Consider the following 22267-nt stretch of genomic DNA (forward strand, 5'->3'; position numbering starts at 1 on the left):
AGGTATATAGGCTGGTAGCAGCTGGCAAATTTTAATTGAGTGTCAATTGACATGTCAGCCACTGTGGGGATGTCTTTCCATGTAAGGAATACTCTGCACATAGTCCTTTTGTTTGTTTGTTTGTTTGTTTGTTTATACATTCTTGGGAGTTGAGGGGAGAAGGTGCTGATTGAAACAAACAGGCTAATGTAAAGTAGTCTTTGAATATGCAAGCTGTCTTTTTCTCTCTCTTTTTTCAGCTCAACTTCAAGCCTCACATCGCTTTTGGTAAAAAACAAACAAACCTGTTTTTCATTTGTGAATAGTTTGCCAGTAATCGCCTATAAGAGGTTAATTTTGCCTTGATACGGCCATAAAAAAGGTCTGATGTAACTGGTTCAGCTGGGGAGCAGCAGTGCAGGTCATTTAAAGATAATGATGATGATTTGATCTTTCCAATAAAACACGCCATCGAGAAATATAATGAGAAAGTGTCACAACTGCTCTTCCCCGTGAAGGAAATCCTATAATCTTCCTATTTCCCCCCTAATGAACACAAGTTTTCTTTGGCCCCGAGAGCAAACCTGGGAATGTGTAGGACCCAGCAGACCTCCCAGCCCCCCGGCTTCACCTGTTCGCGTGCACATTTCTGCTCCTTCTCTCCCCCCCACACACACCCCCACACTTGTGATTGCCTTCCACTGCCCCATGATAATTCCCCCAAACCTCATGTCTGTAACGATGCTGTTGTACGCGGGCTGCAGCTTGCTGATCCTCTCCGTGTCTCTGGCCGGTGCCTCTCTGACCGAGATGGTGTTCCGCTGCCCGGGCTGTACCGCGGAGCGCCAGGCGCTGTGCCCAAAGCTCACCGAGACATGCGCGGAGATAGTGCGCGAACCGGGCTGCGGGTGCTGCCCCGTGTGCGCCCGGCAAGAGGGCGAGCTGTGTGGCGTGTATGCCCCGAGGTGCTCCACCGGTCTGCGATGCTACCCGACGCCCGACTCGGAGCTTCCCCTGGAGCAACTGGTGCAGGGCCAGGGGCAATGTCGGCGCAAAGTGGACACCGAGGCAAGCGCCCACAGCCAGGAGCAGCGGGAGCAAACCAGCGGTCAGTCAGTTTACCGGAAACCTGCTTTTCTTCTATCAATTTTTAATGACACTGTCTAGACTGCAGGCTGAGAAACAGTGCAGAAATATTGCATTGTCATGAAGGCTAAATCAGGCTAAATTAGGGCTAAGCCCTAATCTGGCTGAAAAGGGGACTCAGCAGGGAAGTTGTCCATATTCCTCTTCACTGCATATTTATGATACTAAACCATGTTTCCCCTCTTTTAAACACCTTTAAATAAACTGCGAGTTTGTATTTCACGCAGATTTCAGCATCTCATAGTTGCTAGATTGCTACATTCATACATGGCCTTTGCATTGCCACGCATTTGAGGGGTGTCATTTTATAATTTGTGCTACAGCAAATGACTAGTTTTTAAAGCATTTTGCAAGGCGGGGGATGTAATGTGCATTGGGTCATTCTAGTGTGCACGCAGAGAAATAAACACAAGAGATAAAGGAACAGCCACTCTGCACAGCTCATCTCAGCTGTGCACCACACAGCTGGCCCTCCTGAAAAAGCTGCCTTTAAAACACTGCAGCAGAGTTAGTCACCTGCAAAAGCCCCAGAAGTTGTACTCAGTGGGATGGACACAGAAAACAGTGTAGTATTGATGTTGACATTTCCCCCAGGGGAGTGGAGAGAAAGAAATATATAAGTAGAGAGGGAGAACGCTGAAGGAATGCCACGTTGATTGGAAAAGTGGACTTTAGGCTTTGACTAGACCTAACTATAGACTGGCTTTGACACTGACTCCATTAACTGTAGGCTGCCTACCTGGATGTATACGCTGGAGGATCACAATGAAGCCTGGAGCCAGCGAGGCTTATGTGGTTTGTGTTTGAACAAGGGCAGGTCACAGTGAGGAAGAAAAGCAAACAGCCTCATTAACTGGCTGAATTTGAGGCCGCAAAACACAGTCAATGAATGTAGAGTGGGGCCAACCGGGGTGTGATTTTTACTCATTTCCAAAATCCATGCTTTGTCAGAGTTTACCTTCAGACTGACACATGTTTACTTTGGGCACTGGAGTCCTGGAACATAGAGAAACTACCAAAAACAGGACCCATGTGTAACCCCCACTCCCTGAACACAAGAGGTCAAAAAAAGCTTTGTGATGCATTTTGTGATTTAATCATCAGCCTCAATAATTGCTTGGTTATGCTCACGTGAATAGTGCATGTAAAGGAATGAACTGAGAGTTACACAAGAGCAAAACCAGAGAGCAGACTACATGGGCACATCGTGTAAAGGCTTGTTAGACATCACTATTTCTTTGCGTTCTCTGAGGTTTTTGGCGCCTGGTTCCCCGGGTTGAAGGTTTCAAGATTTAGTTTGACGTGTCCAAAAAAACTGGTAAAAGCTTAGAAATAAGCCCTAAAAGCTGAACCTGGAGATGTTGTGGATAAAAGCTTTGGTGCTAATGCTGCTGCAGATGGAAGAGTGAAGTCTGAAACTCATGCAGCATTACAGTGAGTGGTCTAAGTGACATGCAGAGCTTTCTTGGGGCCAGAAGATGAAAGAAAGTTAGAATTTTTTTATTTTTATTTTTTTTACCGAAGTGAGGCTGGAAACACTTTCCTGAGGCTAATTTCAAGAGTCACAAAAGAATAAATTGCTGCTCATCCCATCATTTTTTCAAAGATACTACACTAATAGGTGCTAGGTTGATTTGTCGTGGAGTCTGAGCTTTTGCGATACGTAAGTCATCTGCAAAAAGCAAAAACACAAAGCAGCTCACAGAGGTCTCTGGATGATGAAGAGCAGCCTTTAAATGTTCTGGTTAATACCCATTGCATTCACTTTATTCCAGGAATTAATCTGGGGGGAAAAAGATTAATTTAATAATTAAGTAGTTTTATTTATTTGATCCCTGAGGAGGTGATTCTTGAGCTGATTTGGCATCTGGGCAAGGAATCAAATGACGAAATAGTACAGCTGCTTTATTTGGATGTTTATATAAATACACATCATCCTGACATCATCTTCTTCTTTGTCCATTTAGCATGTCAGCTTTTAAAAAGGAACAAAGACAAGGAACAGCAAGCTGTGTCTACTTAGAGGTGGCATTTTTACAGTTTTTTTTCTTCAAAAGAATTTATCTGATCATAGGTATACAAGAGTGCACCGAGAGCAGCTGCAGAGTCCCTATAATCTCTCTAATCAACACTACAAGTGACCCGCAGCAAAGAGGCCAAAGGTCAGAGCACCTATTTCTTTGATCCAAGAATAATCATGTAGGGAAAAAAGGAAAGAAAAGAAAAGAAGAAAAAAAGTAATGCACAGCTTTTTGTTAAAAGTTAGAATAGGAAGATATAGAAGATTGGGTGATATTAAATTATTGTTTGCAATCAAAACCAAAAGTCTGATTAGGCTTATGACAAGAGACGAATGAAAAATATCAGTGAAAATACTCAAAACAAGATAGCAAATAGGAAAGGAACACATTACTGTGAGATAAAGACTGCAGTGATGCTTTCGGCATATGTGTCTGTGGTTGAGGTTACAGTGCTTTGTTCTGACTAAAGCACCTAATTAATAGCATAACTTGGTAACAGATATTGCTTCATCACTGAAAATTCCTTTCAGTGTCATGTTAGATTCGTATTAAAACTCTTTGTACAAATAATGAAGGTTTTTGACTGGGAGTGAAAGAAAACTGACTCATTTATAATTAGGTGTGTAAAGAATATGTTTGTCTACAGCCTGATCGAGATAGGATTTCTAAGATTAAGCTCATGCATGTTGGTCAGATCTACTGCACAAACTACACAATTCAGCTCTGTTCGCGGGATCATTGAGTTCCTGGTTTAAATGATAGTTGTCTGCATCAGTGTATTATTATAACCATCTCATGATAAGTAAAGTATAATACACTGAAAGTGTATGTGCTAATTGTACATTCAAAGACATATAGCTTTTGCTTTAACACCCCCCCCCCCCCCCCCCCAAAAAAAAAAAAAAAAAAAAGAAATCGTCTAGCATATGCTAGTAAAAAGGCTGCCCTTTATGAGATGAAATACATAAAGGAAATACAAATTTTCAAGTTCTTGAGTTGCGTTAGTCAATTCACTTGAAGTCAAAATCTGATTTAAAATCTGCTATATGTATGCTATATACATATATATATATATATATATATATATGTATATATATATATATATATATATATATATATATATATATATGACAGTGTGGATATGCTTTTAGACAATATTTAGCTCTCAGACTTTATACTGAAACCATTCAGATCAACATGTTGGTGCATCTTTCCCACTCTGGTTTTCATATAAGAAATTTATATACTGTAATGACATTTCTTTGAAGCCTACTTTGATAAACCTAATAGCCAACTGTTTTTGTGGAGTCTTGAATATCCTGGATTGGATTCAACAGGATCAAACTGTTAGGATAGAGATCCTGAGATGATTGCTGGCACTTGACACAGACCGTGAAGATTAACAGATCTGAAATGTCAAAGTGGTCACTGTAATGTGGTGAAAAAGGGAGAAAGAAATGGGATACTCCCTTGCAAAATAATGTTCCATAAATGAACCCGTGACCTGGTTAGAAAATTGGATTCTAAGAATATAATGATATAAAATATCAGAGCGTACGTTTTTTCAGACACAACAAAATGGCAACAAAGTTATCCTATTTACTTGATTTTGAGCTGAAATGTCTTCCTATTTAAAATTAACACCCACATTTTTCCCACTACCCTGTGTTTATGCACAGTATCACTTGATATTCCATTCCCACAGAAACCTGGATCCAAATAAAGGTTCCTTTAAACAGATTGGATGGACGTTTAATTGTTTTGACTGGAATCATACAGATACAACCTCGAAAGAGAACATGTTGATAAAAAAAAGCTCCAAATAGAGCCAGTTCCTGCACACAAGATTTCAAAAGAGTGAAGCAAATGCTGTTGTCCCCTTAACAACACCTCACTAAACGTACTGTTAATCAACCAACCACTCAAAACAACCGTCTTCCAGTGTTACTTTTGCTGTTATGGAGATGGGAAATGAGGTGGAAAGAACGGGGGGGACTCCTGTGACATCTGGTTGCTGAAATAACACTGTTAGCTGACAGGGGGCATTCCTGTGTACCTGCAGGGGCATTCAGACGGAGCCTGCAGGACTGAAATAGCTCCGAGATAATCTTGCCCAAAATGGGTATTTATGCCATCTCCCCCTGAGGCGTCAACTTCACGCATATCCGTGCCAAGAATCTCCTCTTGCCTATTGAGAACCAGAATAACTTCCCAGCCTCCAGATTGGTCAAGGGTGATTTAAGACAATACAAACACTGTCTGAAATGCAACTGAAACTGGGAGTGTAAATGGGGGCAGTTTCTGAGCTTGTTTTAATAAAGGACAAATTCTTAAAAAGTATGAGAAAGACCTACAGTTGTCGTAAGAAGATCATCAGCTCAAAGGCACAAGTTTGGTCTTTTAATGCTTTCTTTGATCTGTTCTTTTTCCAGAGTGTAAGTTTTTATTTGACCACTCTTCCTGGTAGAATTGATTGAGTTCATTTAAATTGGCATCCAACCTTTAAGCATAGTCTACAAACTTTCAATAGGGTTGATGTTGGGGCTTTGTGAAGGCTATTCCAGAAACTTAATGTTAGCCTGCTTTCCATTCCAAAGCCAGTTTTGATGTGTGCTTGGGATTATTGTCCTGTTAGAGCACCCAGATGTGTCCAAGTTTCAACCATATGGCTCATGATTTGAGGTGAAGTTGAAGGATTTGAAGGTACTTCTTCTTCACTCAATTATATCCAATGTACCAGTACCAGTGGTAGCAAAACAGCTCCAAGAACATGATACTACCACAGCCATTCTTGACAGTTGGTATAGTCTTCTTTGGTTTGAAAGTCTTACTTTGACAGCTCCAAAAACACTTCTTACCACTGTGGCCAGATAGCTCAATCTTTGTCTCATCTGACCATAAAACTTTCCTAGAAGACATTTGACCTGTCAATATGGGGAACTGCAAATTTCAGCCAAGTTGGAAGGTGCCAATTTTTAAGCAGGGGCTTTTTTCTTGTTCAGCACCCTCTAACTGTCAACACTGATGTAGTTTCCAGGTCATGGTAGACCTGACCCTACACATCCAAACCAATTTCCTCTCACCTAAGGGTCTTCTTTCAGACCATTACAAAGCGGTGACACGTTCAAATAAGTTGTAGTTAGGTACAATTGTTTGAATGGGTGATCTTGGAATCTGTAACTGTTAATCTTCTATAATCTCTTCTGGAGCTCCAAAGCTTAGAACTCAATCCTATTGAAAATTTGTTGACTACATTTTAATATCAGGTCCATTCCAGGAAACCAACGAAATTAATGAACACCGATAGTTTTGCCAAGAAGAGTGGTCAAATATCCACCCAGAATTATGGCAGAAGCTTGATGATGAGCACCAAAATATGTGCAACCTTTATTTTATTTAAAAAATGGTACAATGATAGATAATTAGAAGTTTGTGAACTGACACTTTTGATTAACATCTAACTCTGTAGTGTAGTGGTTAACACATGCATTATACATGGAAGGTTGATGGCTAGTGTACTCCCAAGCACAAATAAGTGGGAGGATTTTTAGAAAAAGGGGAAAAGGGAGCAGCTGAAAGTACCAACCCTAGTAACTTGTAGTTAGCAAACAGTGAAAACTAAATATTGTTTAAAAACAAATTAATGATTAACTCATGTTTCTAAATAATAGATAAACAATAGCTAATTCTGATAAAACTGTGTAGAGAATCGGGGAAGATTCTTTGATTTACAAGCCTAATCTATTATAGTCTAGTGGCAGTAGTTAATAGTACAAGTCTAATAATATTTTTGTTATAATCGAAGTCATGTCCTAGCCAAAGAAAAAACTGTTTTTGTTGTCATTGTTTAAAGAAATCTATTTAATGGTGCCTTATTTAGTTTTTTTCTAAACAGATAAAAGTCAAGTTTACAATCATTGTTACTGACCAAAACACACAGAGTGTATTTCAGGGCTTGCAAACATCATGACTCTATCTAAATGTTTGTCAAAAAGTACAAAATGTGCATTCTTTTAGATTTTTTTGTACCATCCCACAGCCTTTTTTTATTCCTTTGCTTGTTTCAGTCCATAAACATTATAGTTAAAAAATGCTAAAAAGTTATTATAATGTAATTGTTTATTGTGACTTTAGTTGAAAGATTAATAGGATAAGAATGACATCACCACGAAAACCATGATCAGTTCCTAAAAAGTAGACCTTTGAGGTACAAGGTTTGTAGCAGAGTATTATTGCCAGCGTGATGCACTCTAAGCGTTGTCGTGTTACAGCTTGCCTCTGTTTAGGCCGTGTAAAATCTGCCCAAAGTTCACCCAGGGCTGCCGGTAGTGATGCCTAGTCTTGGATACCACAGAGCATACATACATGCTGGAGCCTGTGCAACAGCCTGCTTTCAGATGGCTGTTGCAGGCCAAAAAGCCTGCAAGGTAAACATATCTAAACTCTGCTGAGTTTGTGTTTCCAGAAAACAGCTCCACTAGGTCTTGTAATGGATTATAGTCTGTAATAAATCTACTCATTGACATATGACCTATTTATTTCACACCTTAGAGCGATGTTTAAGAAGTTAACAGAGAAAAGCTGTGCCTTTTAAAGCCTCTAAAATTTAAAGAGATCATTTTTAGGTAACTGTTGTTTCCACTTACTGAGAGTCAGAGAGATGCTTCATTTGTTCTTAATTTTTTCCCCTTTTACCTTTGTGTGCAAACACACAAAATATGCAAACTTCTAATTGAGTAAGTGGTAGCCAAAAGTAACGCATATAGTATATCTGTGTATGAAGCTTGACCTAGTTAGTGGATGTCTCTGGAGTTACACTTCAGCAAAGATTTAAACAGACAGAAATAATTGTCAGAGAAGATTGTTTGAGTTAATTACAGTGATTTCCAGTCTTGGAACCTTTCAAAACTTACTTGATTTAAAGTTCAAGGTGGGCATTTCTAGTACAACTTTCAGAAAGGTTGCTTGTATTGAGTCAGTCCTTGGAAGTCTCAATTTTGACCACGGGCACTGTCCTGACATGACTTGATGGGGAGTCATTTGTTGGAAATTACATTAACCACTGCTCATGCCATTGTGATTGTTATTTTGCCACATGGTCACATTCTGTGCTTAATACCAACCCAAACCTACTTGCCAGATTTGGATCCCTCAGACTTTTCTGAAATTGAAATCAACAAGGCGTGCGATTTTGAAAATTGAAGGAGCCTTCAAGAACCTAGAGTTGCAAAAGCAGAAGTGCAAGATCTGCCAAATATAAATCAAATATTGTTTTTGACCGCTCATATCTTCATACTGGGCTTAGGTTAGGCTAGCAGTTAATCAGTTAGAAGTTCAATATAGATGTCTGCAGCTCCCTAACATTATTATAAGTTTAGAGCCCCATTTTTAATGGACAGTAGCTGTACCTCCAGTAGTCCAAAAGTCTCGAGCCACCCCTCATTTCCTTATATTTTGTAAGGAGCCAGACTTTGTTGTTATTTTTTCTTGAGCAATATTTCTCCAGGCTTTCTGGAAGTCTTTCAAAGCCACTTAACACTAACATATGAATCATTCAAGCATGAGAAAAGACATCTAATTCAAAAAATGGTTAGTGTTGTGTCGATATGTAGCAGACAACTTAGCAAAGAACCTATTTTAAATTGTATCTTTAGACATTTTGTTACTGTTGGCCTGTTGGAAAAACCCTGAATTTGTTCCAATTTCTTTAATCAACAAAATATGCCAAACATAGAGCAGTTTGACTGACAAAAAAATAGCATTTTTGCACTAACATGGTGCTCCCTAAAAAGCTGTTAGCTGAACATTTGGTTTTTCTCAGCATGGTGTGCAATGTGTTATTACAAAAAATGAGGAAACTGGACAACTGGCGGACAAACGAAGAAGTGTCAGTCGCGACAAAATAGCTACAGCAGATGAACAATACCTAAAATCCATGTTTTAAGAAATAGAAAAAAATCCTGAAAGGCCCTGAAAGATACATCTGGCCAATATACTTTTCATTAAAGCTTATTAGAAATGTTCTGTCAAGAAGCCATTCATAAGGAAGGGAAACAGGGAGAAAAGGCTGACGTCTGAAAATTACACAAGAACTCAACTGAAAATCAGTGGCAACAGGTCAGATGGAGGTATGAGGCATTTGAATGTCCTTCAAGAAGCCTGGAGAACTATTCCTGAAGACTACTTAAAGAAAGGACAAGAAAGCTGCCTGAGAGAGTTTGGACTGTGTTTGAAGAATAAAGGTGGTCTCACCAAATATTTACCTCCAAGCTGGAAAGAATGGCACAAACTCTGTTCGTGGTTTATATACTGCATTTCCATGTATGTTTGCATATTTTATTGAATTGTTGCGCCTATTTCCAAATTTTCCCAGCAAAACGTAAACAAATGAAGGGTGCCACAAGACTTTTGCACAGTACTCAGTTATAATATGTATACGATGGAGCAAGAATGCTTGGTGCTTGGAGATTTCCTTTCTGAACCTTTCCATTCTCTATGGCTTGGCCAAGTCTGTCATTTGCTCACTTGACCAAAATCTGGACAATCAGACATGACACTTCTGGCCTACGTGCCACCTGGGAATTCAACATGGATCAGATATAGAAAGGAAGCCTCTCAGGCTATTGTGTAGGGATTAATTCAAGCAGTAGACTGGACAGTAGGCCTGCTGCTCTGTTGATGCTGCTGATCTCCAGCCCACTGCTATGGAGTGGTTTATACTGCAGAGGCCTAGTGCCCCCTAAAAGTGGGGTCCTGACCCTTTGTATTTGTGTGTGCGTATGTGCGTTGAAGAGGAAGCGTACTGCTATAGATTGTGTATTCATGTGTGTGTCTGTGCCTGCCCAGACTTTTAGTGAACATCTCATCTGAACATCTGACTTTTGCCCCTTTTAGGAAAGAAATGCTTTCCTCAAAGAAAATCCAGAGAGAGCACAGTGCAGCATCGTAGGGGGAACTCAAGTCCAACAACACTAGATCTATCTGATGGCAACGGGCGCCAGCACCTTGTTATTGTTTCGTTTGAAATTTCCTTTCTCCTGCTCTTTCTTAGGCCTTTTGTAATCATATTCTATAACCGGATGTCAAATTTACCTCTTGCAGGGTACAGGGAATGCCTCCTCAGTCCACCATCGCCGCTTTCATTTAAATACATTTCCACAAGTCTGCATTGTAAAGCTTGGTCTGCATAGCTGCGAACTATCCACTTGATTGGCCAACTATTTGACCTTCTTTACTGTCTCTGCTTATTTCCCTTCTTTCGTTCAGGTGTCAAGTGAAACCCTGCATAAGCGAAATACACGATTTCCACCAAAGGTTCAGCAAAAAGACACAGTGTCCTGACTCATAAATTCACCTTGTGAAATATTACTTGTAGCAGCAAGAATGCGCATCATGTAACATCTTTTCATCGAAAATCTGCTGGTTTGGAAAGACGCTCCTCTTCCACTCCCTGCCAACCCTCAACTCCAAAGTATGTTCTGTTGTCAGAGACAACAAGTTGGGCTGGACCTGATGGCCTCTTTCTTTGTTTGCTCCATCTGTCTGGAGAGCTTTTTTGTGCTTTTAGGTTAATGTTTAACAAGACTCCAAGCCGAGGAGAGACGGGTGAAGTAAATGAAAGCTGCCTGGAGGAATTTCTACAGGGACTTGAAGAGGCAGTTGTCCCTAAATTTAAATTTAAGGTTCCTGTTTTAACGCCAGTGTCACTGAGGGCATTGTTTGCTCCTCTGGGAATGTGTATTTCTGCTTTAAAAGGATTAAAATCGACACACAGGATTAATCCTACCGAATTTGGTGATTTTTCTTTTGATCCTTTTTTTTTCATATGATTCGCCCACACAGCTTTTCTCATGTTTATTTGTGTTCATTTGGGCACAATGGAAGAATTCTCACCTGCCACACAGGGGGCCTGGGTTTAATTCCTCGCCAATGTAGAGTTTTTATGGATTGGAACATAACTACTGGGCTCCTTTCTTAAGATGGCCTTCAAAGAAACTTTGGCCAAGTTGCCCCTGATTAGTGTGTACTTAAAATGTTAGACAAGGTGCTAACATGATAGGTAAAAGAGGACTTCTATGGAAGTGTGTGCAATACGCTGAGGCTTGTAGTAAGAAAGTGCTTTGAGTTCACAGTTAGAGTAGAAGAGTGTTATATAAGTACCAGTCCATATACATTTTAAATGGGATCTGATCTATTTTTAGCTTACCATTTATTAGCTAGTGTTAGTAATTTTACGTGCTACTCCATTTATTCTACTTTATTTAATGACCCACTTTCTCATTTACTTGGATATTTAAATGTTCATCAGTAAACACTATTAGCTAAGCACTTAACTACTAGTCATATATTTGGACTGGTACTTACATAGAACTTTTCAACTCTATTTGTGCACTGAAAGTGCTCTCTTACTACAAGCCCATTCATACGAGCACTTTTAGGTTAACTTTCACTTCAATGGGCAAAACTCAGGTTTTAGTACCTTGCCCACAGATACTTCAACATGCGGACTAGAGGAGCTGGGCATTAAACCACCAACTTTTCAGTTGGCAGCTGATTTGCTCTGCCTCCTGAGCAACAGTCACTCCAAATTAAAAACAAAAGAAAAAAACGTTGTTGAACTTTGGCTTGATTCTTCTCAGGAATTAAGCCACTCATTTTCTTTGGGAGGGAAAAGCCAACAGCAGTTCCTCCTGTAGATGATCACATTTTTATTCAAGTAGCATGCTTGGTGATTTCATTTAGGAAGAAAACTGAAAATCTGTATTTTGGAGTTCATTTTAAAGACACCACAATTAAATCAATGTAGTGGCATAAAATAGACTTCTATGTATTATATGTTTGGGCTGCCAACTCAAATCAAGGCTTTAAAAAACATATGTATTTACCGATTAGCTCCACTGTTAAACTCACCTGCTTAATATTGTGTAGGTCTCTTGTGCACAACCAAAAAAAAAAAAGCTTGATGTGTATGGACGCAGGGGTAAGTGGTTTTACTAGGATCTTCTAATTTCAGTCAAAATCACCATGATAAATCCTTGGCAAAGTAGAAGTAATACAAGTAGCACCAGTACAACTAGTAGCATTAGTAGTAGAATATCAAGGGTGTCAAATCCATTTAAATCACTGGCCATGTACAGCCCACTTGAATCCTAAGTGGGCTGGAGCAGTAAAGCTTAAAAAATGTTTCCCTTACTTTACGTAAGGGAAATCCCTGAGATGTCTAAACCTCTGAACGCTTCGTGAATCACATTTGATACATGCGTTTTTGTGAGTTTTCGAGACTTCTCAAACATCAATGTGATTTTTTTCATAGAAAAACCTAAAAAGAAAATTGCACAATAAAATGTTTTTAAGCAATAAAAGTTTTAAAAAAATGAATGTGGGAGATGTGACGCAAACAAAAACTCAGGTATTTGATTTAATATTTAATTAGTTATTTTTTAATTTGCTAGAACACCTGATTAAAAAACATTTTAAGAAAGAATTTTCTGTCAATTATTTCACCGTTCAGCCTTTAAATGGGTTAGAAACAAATATTGCAGTTCTGGCGATACATTTCAGTTTTTCCAAATTGAAAAAAGAAATGCTGCTGCAGTAAGTCAAAGACCCATCGGCAAGACTCTCTGGGCTTACACTGTCATGGAAATGAAAAATAAATTTATTGTGTAAATTAAATGTACTTAATGCACAGAAAATATTCCATTTTCAATAAAAAAAAAGAAAATGATATTGTAAAGATTAAAAAAAAAGAAACATTTCAGTCTTAAATTGAACACTAACAATAAAAAAAAAAGTTTTCACTCTGCTGTATGACAGGCTGTAGGTTAAATCTTTGTCAGCAAGAAAACAGTTAAACTCGTGAAAATACTGTTAGAGGTCCAATTTTTATGGTGTCCTTCTTTAAAATTTCCACATTTTTCCAAAGCCACCCACTGGGCCACTTTTGGCCAATGGGCCATATGTTTGACACCCCTTCACTACATGGACAAAAGCACTGGTTTTCGTACACATCACACCTACAGGAAGCTGCTCAGCCATGGAAACCCTGCCATGAAGCTGTCCGCTCACAGTTTTTGTGCTGATGTTAATGTCAGTGGAGGTTTGAAGCCATGCAGTTACTGACAGAAAAGAGTGTTGTTGATTTTTACGCACTCAGTGACCCCGCTCTGTAACTTTGCTTGGTCTGCTACTTCATGACTGAGTTGCTATGTGTCCCAAATGCTTCCTCTTTGCAGTAATACCACTAACAGCTGATCTTGGAATAACAAGGAGGGAAAAACTTTCATAGTATCACACTCGAATTCAGTGAGATCTTTAGAACGACCCATTCTGTCACAAATGTATACTGCATGGTTGATTTTATGCACCTGTGACAAGTGCGGCCCATCTCTTTTGTCCATACAGTGTAACTTTACATATTTGATTATATCCATTGTATTTTTTTATCAGCATCATTAACATTTGCTCGTGGGACTGATTCACACTGTAAAGCCACCATGGAAACTTCATCATGACGCAAGTTCAGTAGTAGCCAACATTTCTCAGCTCATAAGCTGGTCAAGAATGTGGGGTTTCTTCTCTCTTAAGAGAAAGGAAATATTTCCAGTGACTCACTGATTGTGCTGATACATTTCACAGTGGTTTGGACACATTTTGTGGAAAAGTCAAATGCGTTAAATAAACTATCACAAGCTCAGGAGACGTGCTTGTAAAAATGCAACAAAAAGTAAAACAAACAATAAAAAAACAGCCACAAACACAGATGTGTATGTTCTGTGTTTATATCAAAATTAAGTGGAAAAAATGCATTTAAAACATTTTAATGCTTTTAAACACCAAACAGATTATGTTGAACCTTGTGCTTCATAGTTTCATGATTTATACAAGGGTAGATTTGCATGAGTCACACTTTACAGTTTTTTATCATATATCGTCTGAAACAAGCTGTTTTACATCTTCAACATTGCCAACCTACCTTTAAGAGCATTTCTTTCCCTGATTGGCTCAACTGAGCCGTGTGCTTGAGATGACCATATTATGCACTGAAGAAAACAGTGAAAGATTTGGAGGAGTCTGAAGCTTTAACTCCACAATGATACATTGTGTTTATTGTCTATCTAACTATGTCTTACATACACAATGAAAAATGTTTTTTGCGAATATATGTCTTTTATTTCCTATTTAGTCTATAAATTCTGAAATTTGTTACTTTACATGGATATTAGGCTGATTTATGTCACCAAGACACTGTTTGAGATGACATTGTATCTTACAACCGTTTTTAGCTTTGAAGTCTTGTTTCAACACGTCCTAGTAACAATTCACAATTTAGACTTTTGTTAATACATGGGTCCTGGGTGTAACTCCACCATCTGGCTAGGAATTATTGCTGTTACTCCAAATGACATGCTGTTATTATTTATTCCTGATGGAGCTCAGTCTCGGAGGTCAATCTCACCTCTGCCCTGTAAAAAGGCTATCAGTGGTTTTCTAAGCACCTCTTTTGTTGCTCTGAAAAATGATCTGTGCAATCTGGAGTGTGTCTCCTGTCACTTCCAGCAGCTGAAAATTCCGTTTCATTACCAAGAGAATGACAGTTAATGGGAAACAGAGTGGTTGAAAGTGCAAAGACACTCTAGGTTGTCAGCAACGTGTCCCCGAACAATAGCCATAAGAACTTTCCTGGCTAAACCGCACAATGTTACTGAGCCGTTAAAAAACAAACAACCAAAAAAACAAAACAAAATTCTTTATAGCTTTTTGATCTTTTTAGCATTAGAATGAAATCTTAATCTGCTGCTTTTGTGTCATTACCCATCATCCACAGGAGAGGCTGTGGAGCTGCAGCCGGAGCATGGCGCGAGCGAGATTCCCGGTATCCGAAAGCCCAATAAAGAGGCCGCCTGGCTGGGGCCCAAGGAAAGCGCCGTACGCCAACACAGACAGGAGATGAAGACCAAGATGAAAACCAATAAGGTGGAAGAGGTGAAACCTACTCGGCCCAAACAGGCAAGGCGAAGTGGCGTGTCTGTTTAATTTCTGTAGAGGTTTAACAAAGTCACACTCATGTGATTTTAGCAGCTGTATTTACACTGATGTGTTACATTTTAATAACACATGGGATCATTACAATAATCGGTTATTTTAAAGTCTGGTAAGATTTTGCTTTGAGACACTGGGATCACATGAAGCTTGCGCCACATATCAGATGTAGACGCTGAGGTGAAATCGCCTGAATTATGCCCTGCAACAGAGCTTAGTGTTGATATAAGATTGTATAAACTGAGTACATCTACTGTAGTCCCTTTGAGTGTGGAGGAACAGCTGCACTCAGACTTCACAGACATGTGCTGCCCCCCTCTGGTGCTGCAGGTTCTTTTAGACGGCATTGAAGATATTTAAATGGACGAACCCTCAACCTTTAATACCCCTGACCTGCTCTGAGTGAGATTTTTGAGAAAACCTCATAATTTTTATCCATCATCTGTCCACTAAAACAATCAGGTAAAGGTTAAATTGCTTTGCTGGGAACTTTAGAACTTCTCAACAAGATTTCTGGGGGTTACCGATGAGTCATTATTCACAAGTGACTTTCATAAACAGAAAGACCTTTAGCTGTAGCTGAACCGAGTCAAAAATGTGCCAATAGCTTTGCAAACCTGCTGTTGATGTGCATTGGAGAAATTGGTTTTAATTGATTTTAAAATAAATTTTTAAAATGTGAAAATTAAGAAGACACATGAATGAACAGATGTTTGATTTTCAGAGGGAGCCTTGAAGCTCCAGCACACCTAAATGCCACTATGGATGCCCATGGGTTACACTTGCTACAGCTTTGCAGTTGAATTGAATTAAATTCCTTTCTTTCCAGTACAACAAGAGTCAAGGTCAACTTCTCCTTTCATACAGTAAAACTGAAAACAAAACTCCCTAATGGGAAAAAGCGATTGAATAATATTATAAAAGACAATACAAATATACGATGTAAGTATAAAAGTATGAATACAACTCAAGTCTCTTCAAGTCATTGTTTGTATTGTTTGTACATGTATTACTTGTACTGTCTCTCTAGTGTTTTCGAATCCTGGTTTTATTTATTAGTTTTATTTTATTTCTTCTTCTTATTATTATTATTATTTGTATTATTTAACTTTATTTATAATAATTTAGTATTTTTATTTATTTATTGTATTCAAATCTTTCTATGACTGCTATCTGAAACGAGTCTAAGAAAATAAGGATTGCACTCTACAGAATAAACACCCTGTCTATATTAATGTGTGCATATAACAATAAACTACTCTTACTTCTATATAAATGAAACAAGGTGCAGTATTCATATAGTGCAAATTGTTTAAAATATGTCTGTAGAGCCAATTTTGCAGTAGCGAGCTGTACATTTTTGTGATTTGGCTTCACAGTTTCAGTTTTGTTTGGTTATTTTATTTGAAAATTAAATTTTACTGATACACTGTCAAATCCTAACAACAGTCACCTCATCGCCATCTAAAGCACACGTACACACCGCAATAGTTTATTTTCACATCCTCGAGAGACAAAATAACAAAGTGCAGTATGACAAGAGGGACACCTCAATGTCAACCATATGTATTTAATTTGTGTAACATACTGGGATATTTATAATTTGAGCTATTTTGTTGTGTTTTGTAACTTTGCAATATATTGTATTATTTAATTTAGTTTATCTACTTACTGTTCTTACTGTCTCAGAGCAACTGTGACCACATAATTTCCTCAGATATTAATAAAGTATTCTGATTTTGATTCTCAAGGTGCTTTTTATTGCAGGGTATAAGGTAAAGACCTTACAATAACACAAAAATGTTAGTTTCAGTTTTTCTGAATATTATTCTGTGAATAGCCAAGATTTAGGAAAATCCAAATTGTTATTACGAGAAGAAAGAGAAAAAAACAGCCCTTTGTAAACGCAGGTGACTCACATGTAGTTATAGTTAATTATAACAGCCTTGCTGTGGACGTGACAGGCTTGTTGTTCTTATGTTTGCTTTTTTCCAAAGACTCAGTGTCAGCAGGAACTCGACCAGGTCCTCGAGCGGATATCCAAGATGCCCTTCAGAGATAACAGAGGTCCTCTGGAAGACCTGTATGCCCTGCATATCCCCAACTGCGACAAGAGGGGGCAGTATAACTTAAAACAGGTGACTCTGGGCTTTTTGGGAAAGAGGGCGGTAAGCCCAGAGGTTATACCCAACTGATAATATGCAGGTATGGAGAGGGGAGGTGGGCATCGCAACCACCATCTCTAACAAAATAATCCGTTGCACTGACATATCAAATCCTACAGTCATTTTCTCATCATAATACTGATAATAATAATAGTAATAATAATAACAGTATTAATAATTATTATAATGATAATAACAATTCAACTAATTGAACACGAATTACTAAAAAGGGGGGACTGCACATTGTGACCTGATAAGCTTCTTTTTGTGCATGCACTTTATAAAACATGTATAGTAAGACTGCTAGCTTAGCATGAAACGTGCAGGTAACAAAACTACAACATAAATTCTGTTTTTCAGTGCAAGATGTCTCTCCATGGTCAGAGGGGGGAGTGCTGGTGTGTCGACCCACACACTGGCCGACCCATCCCATCAGCTCCGACCGTGAGGGGTGACCTCAACTGCAGCCAGTACCTCACAGAGCTGGAGCTCCCTGACATGGCCCAGATCTAAAGTGGCATCAAACATCCCAAAACATAAAAGGAAAAAGAAAAACTGTAAAGAGGTTGGGAACAAAGAACATCAGAGTAAGCTATGTATTATCTGTCTGTGCGTATGTGTCTTTAGTTCGTACAATGACACTGACATTTGAAGTCTTAACCACCAAAAAGGATTAAATGATAGAATCCAGCTTGCTGCGTAAGATGTAGCTGCAGATTACTTTTAGAGGGGAGTGAGTGGAGATAAGACTCCCTTTTCCCACTTAGATATTCAGTAGGCGTCATCTGGAGCGTCGGTGACTATGCTTTAGTGATTTTGACTTTGCTCGGATTGCTTTGTTATCAGTGTTTTGTACTGTATGCATTGAAAAATGAAAAGCCTTCAACATATGTGATGTTTCGAGGTGTGTTTTAATGCTCTAGCTTATAGACTACTGTTGGTTTAATACTATACACTAGGCTTTGAGTACACCTGGCTATTAATACAAAGTATTAAAGATGAAATGTAGTACCTGTTGGAAGTAGCGTGCATTAAATGTTCAGCCGAAGGACATGACCGTAAGTGATAAACAGATAATGCCATTAAAACTACGATACAATCAATCTGTGCACGTCATCATTCATGTGATGTGAATGACTTGAAAGCTTTTCAGAATGAATGAGTGAACTTGACAATGTTCAAACCTTGGAGATTTAGACTGTCTTTGCAAAAGTCTCAAGCCATCCCTCATTTCTTTATGTTTTTCTTCATAGAAGCCAGATTTTTCTAGCTTCTAAAGTTTTAACCCACTTAACAATGACCTATGAAATGATGGGTCAAGACTTTTGCACATTACTGTATGAATAGACAGTTTTATAATATCATAGCCTGCATTTCCCCAAGTGAAAACATTAAATATAGTCATACCGTTTTGAATTGAAATAATCTATATTTTGGTGCATACTTTATTGACTTTGCAGTTGTAGCTTGTTCATACTGACCCCAGCAAGCAAAACTGCAGGTCTGAAAGTGTGAAGAAAACATGGTCTTTGGATTTTATCACATTCTGCAGAAAACCTGATTTACCCTGTCCTCTATTATCAAATCTCACAATAACAGTGATCTCCAAGCATTTTATTTTTTAAGGTCAAGACCCAGCAACAGGGAAAAATCACTTGTGGGCAAGCGCAAAGCAACAATGAGAAGGAGAAAAAGTCCTTCCTATAAAAAAATGAAATTGGGTGGTTGTTACATGTACAAGATTCAAACTTGTAATTTGAACTAAATAATTTCATGTTTCTATGGTGAACGTAATTAAAACATGTAGCATCTGCATGAAATTCAGCAACTTAATTTGTTATTCTTGAGATGACATGATACAATCTAGTAAGAGTGGTTAGTTGCCTGGACTCGAGAAATTCACAAGATCACATTAGATGTCAAACTACAGGAAAATCGCTGGAGTTTTAAGAGGCAGACAGCTACACCCACACCACGTGTATGCTATTGCTATTTATTGTGGTTTAACCTGTCAAGGACAAAAACGTACAGAAAATTCTGCATCAAGCCTTGTAATCATAGCTTTCCTACTTTTGTTAAGCCTGGTTTGACAGCTTGGTGGTGTGATGGTTAGTGCTGTTGCCTCACAGCCAGAAGGGCCTGCGTTCAAATCCACAATCTGGCTGGTTTGCAGTGTGTATTTAGAGTTAGGTTAACTGGTGATTATAAATTACCCATGAATGTAAGTGCAAATGGTTGTTTGTCTCTATGAAATCAACAACCCCATATTGGTTCATTAAGCAAGACTAGCAGTAATTGCCTTGATTAACAAAGTAGTTGTTCAAACAACAAGTTTTCATTGTGTTTTCCTAAAGTTTTTCACTTGTGTAGAATGAATTAAAACAAATTTCACTTTACGTACTTCAATAAATCACTTCAAGTCAATGTAAGTATACTACGTTGATACGTAATCTGGTTACATTAAACCACCAAATGCCAAATGTGTTGGTTTGACATGGTCAAAAATGGGTTATTGTACTTGGTTAAATCACGTGGAAAAAGGTGCCATGATTAAATTGTGTTCATCCAACAACAGAGTGTAGGAAGAAGAAATGTTAGGACAGGCAGGCGTTCACTCTGAGTGGTTGGGGAATGAAGGTAATAAGATGAATGGGGAGTGAAAGACAGGGGAGTGAAGAAAGGGTCCTAATGGCATCATGTGAGGTCCTCTAGCTGCCAAAAAGAAAAAATAACGAAAGGTTGGCTTAGGGTTATGTGATCCAGCCCTAACTATATGATTGATCAAAAAGGAAAGTTTTAAGCTTAATCTTAAAAGTAGAGAGGGTGTCTGTCTCCTGACAGGAGAGGGGCCTAATAGCTGAAGTCTTAAACTCCCATCCTACTTTTGGAACCACGAGTAAGCCTGCAGTCTAAGAGTGAAGTACTTTATTGGGATAAAATGTTAGCGTGAGGTCTTTAAGACATGACAGAGAATAATTGTTCAGGGTCTCAGAATTCTAGATCTCGCAGAGAGCCGATGAAGACAAGCTAACTTCTCTTTGTCATCTCATAAGTGCTCTCGCTGCAACAGATAGCAGCCAAAACCACTCAGTGATGTCACAGAGAGCCGTTCTGCTTTGACAGCAGATGGAAGCCACCTGCGTGAAGACTCACGGGCTGTCTTTAACCCTTGTGTTATCCATGGGTCATTTTTGTCCTCTAAAGAAATCTTTTGCTATCAAAAATGTATTTGTTATTCATCAAATGGGCTGAAAATAACAGAAGTTATTCATTACTATACTATGAATGATTGGAATAAGTTTCAAGTAATTTGATTTATTTATGTGGTTTTTATTGAATTTTATAACGTTGTTGGCCCTCGTGGACAAAAATGACCCCAAAGTACAAAGTGTTGCAAAGAGCCGTATTTTCACACCATACTGTTTTCAAACATCTTTGATCTTGGATCACTGATGTGTGGGGTCAAGCACTGGTCATAACAACCACAACAGGCAGCACAATGAGGAGGCAGGTGCTCTATATTCAATGAAATTTTATTTATACAGCGCCAAATCACAACAACAGCCGCATCAAAGTGTTTCGTATTGTAAGGTAGACTCTACAATAATACATACACAGAAAGTATCCTCAAAAGCCTCCATTGCACTGGAGATTTGCATACTTTGATGAGCATACTTTTTTTTACCATGTTGTGCAAAGCAATGACCAGTAGGACAAAGCACATATTGTCCTCTAGTATAATGAGGAGGGAGAATCAATGTTCAGGAAGATCCAGGGTTAGAAGATATAGAAAATATTGTCAATATTTAGAGCACATGCTACCCTTTCTCTGAAAAAGCACATCAGCCACCTGCAGAAGTGGAAGAAGGCTATGAAGTGAAGAAAAGTGATGAAGAATCTGAACTATGTTCAAGTAGGTTCTCAGGCATCCAGGACATGGTAGTCTGAGGAGCTTGGAGAGAAAGTGACTGGGCTTCTTGAAGTTTCTTGAATTTTCAGAATGTGAAACTGAAATAGAAGATGTGTCAGAGGACTACACATCATCCATTTCAATTATGATGAAGACAAAGAATCAAGCAGGAAAGAGGAATCAGCTGAGACAGAGGAATATTTGCAGTAACGTGAGGAAACACTGATCTGGTCTTCTAACCTTCCCAGTGACAGACGATGCATGACTCTCTCATGTGCCTCAGAGAAAGATGATCTACCACAGTCCAAGCACATGTGCCAGGTCCCATACTCCTTCAGTGGCTTTTCTACTCGAGTACTGAAAGCATTATACACAGTGTATTCTGCTTGTATTCTGCTTTTTAACGTTCACATGCCAATGGATGCATCAGAGACCAAGTTGGGGTTCAGTAACTTGCCCAAGGACACCTTGGTAAGAACTCCAGACTAGAGCACACAGAGATTGAACCAACAACCATCCAATTAGCAGATGACCTGCTCTACAGCCAACTCAATGATGAACAAGGAGGGACAACAAGAGAGGAAGAAAAATGGACCGAATGCAGCTGTAGGCATATGTGGGTGTGTTGATTCTTACTGCCGTGCATCCAGTAGAGTCGCTACGGCCAGTTTATGACATCCTGAGTCTGGTAGAGAAGTTTTCATGCTGACACAAGATTAATCATAGAAGCACAAAAAGGACATAATTTCTTGATAAAGACACAATAGATGATCGTCGTTCATGACACAAACGTGCTCCCATTTGAGGTGTATGATGTGTGTTGGTGTTGACTTGACTTGAAACACAAGTGGGTGTTCCTCCTGCTGTGATGTAAGATCCTGGTACTGATGTGACTGTATGAGCACCAAGTCCCCTTCAGAGGACTCTGTCCCCTCCAACAGAACATCCAAGTAAACCAGGGAACTTTGAGACAAAAACATGGGCAGCATGTGATGCAGGTCCAG

General features: G+C 38.9%; 2 protein-coding genes across 3 annotated transcripts in view; one reads left to right on the forward strand and one right to left on the reverse strand.

Annotated features, from left to right (window-relative positions):
- The window catches only part of stk11ip (serine/threonine kinase 11 interacting protein), a 44455-nt gene extending 43672 nt beyond the window's left edge, over positions 1-783 (reverse strand). For both annotated transcript variants that reach the window (XM_082524898.1, XM_082524897.1), the window contains exon 1: positions 706-783. In XM_082524898.1, coding sequence (XP_082381024.1) covers positions 706-710 — 5 coding nt within the window. In that variant the 5' untranslated portion in view covers positions 711-783. The remainder of the gene's footprint in view (positions 1-705) is intronic.
- Positions 463-18456, forward strand: igfbp2a (insulin-like growth factor binding protein 2a). Its single transcript, XM_082524904.1, has 4 exons — positions 463-1087; positions 14974-15155; positions 17186-17326; positions 17714-18456. Exons 1-4 carry the CDS (start codon positions 529-531, stop codon positions 17864-17866), a joined length of 1035 nt encoding a protein of 344 aa, XP_082381030.1. The 5' UTR covers positions 463-528; the 3' UTR covers positions 17867-18456.
- Positions 18457-22267: the final 3811 nt, after the last annotated feature.

The sequence above is a fragment of the Aulonocara stuartgranti genome (assembly GCF_965226115.1).
Source record: "Aulonocara stuartgranti genome assembly, chromosome: 23".
NCBI classification, from domain to species: Eukaryota; Metazoa; Chordata; class Actinopteri; order Cichliformes; family Cichlidae; genus Aulonocara; species Aulonocara stuartgranti.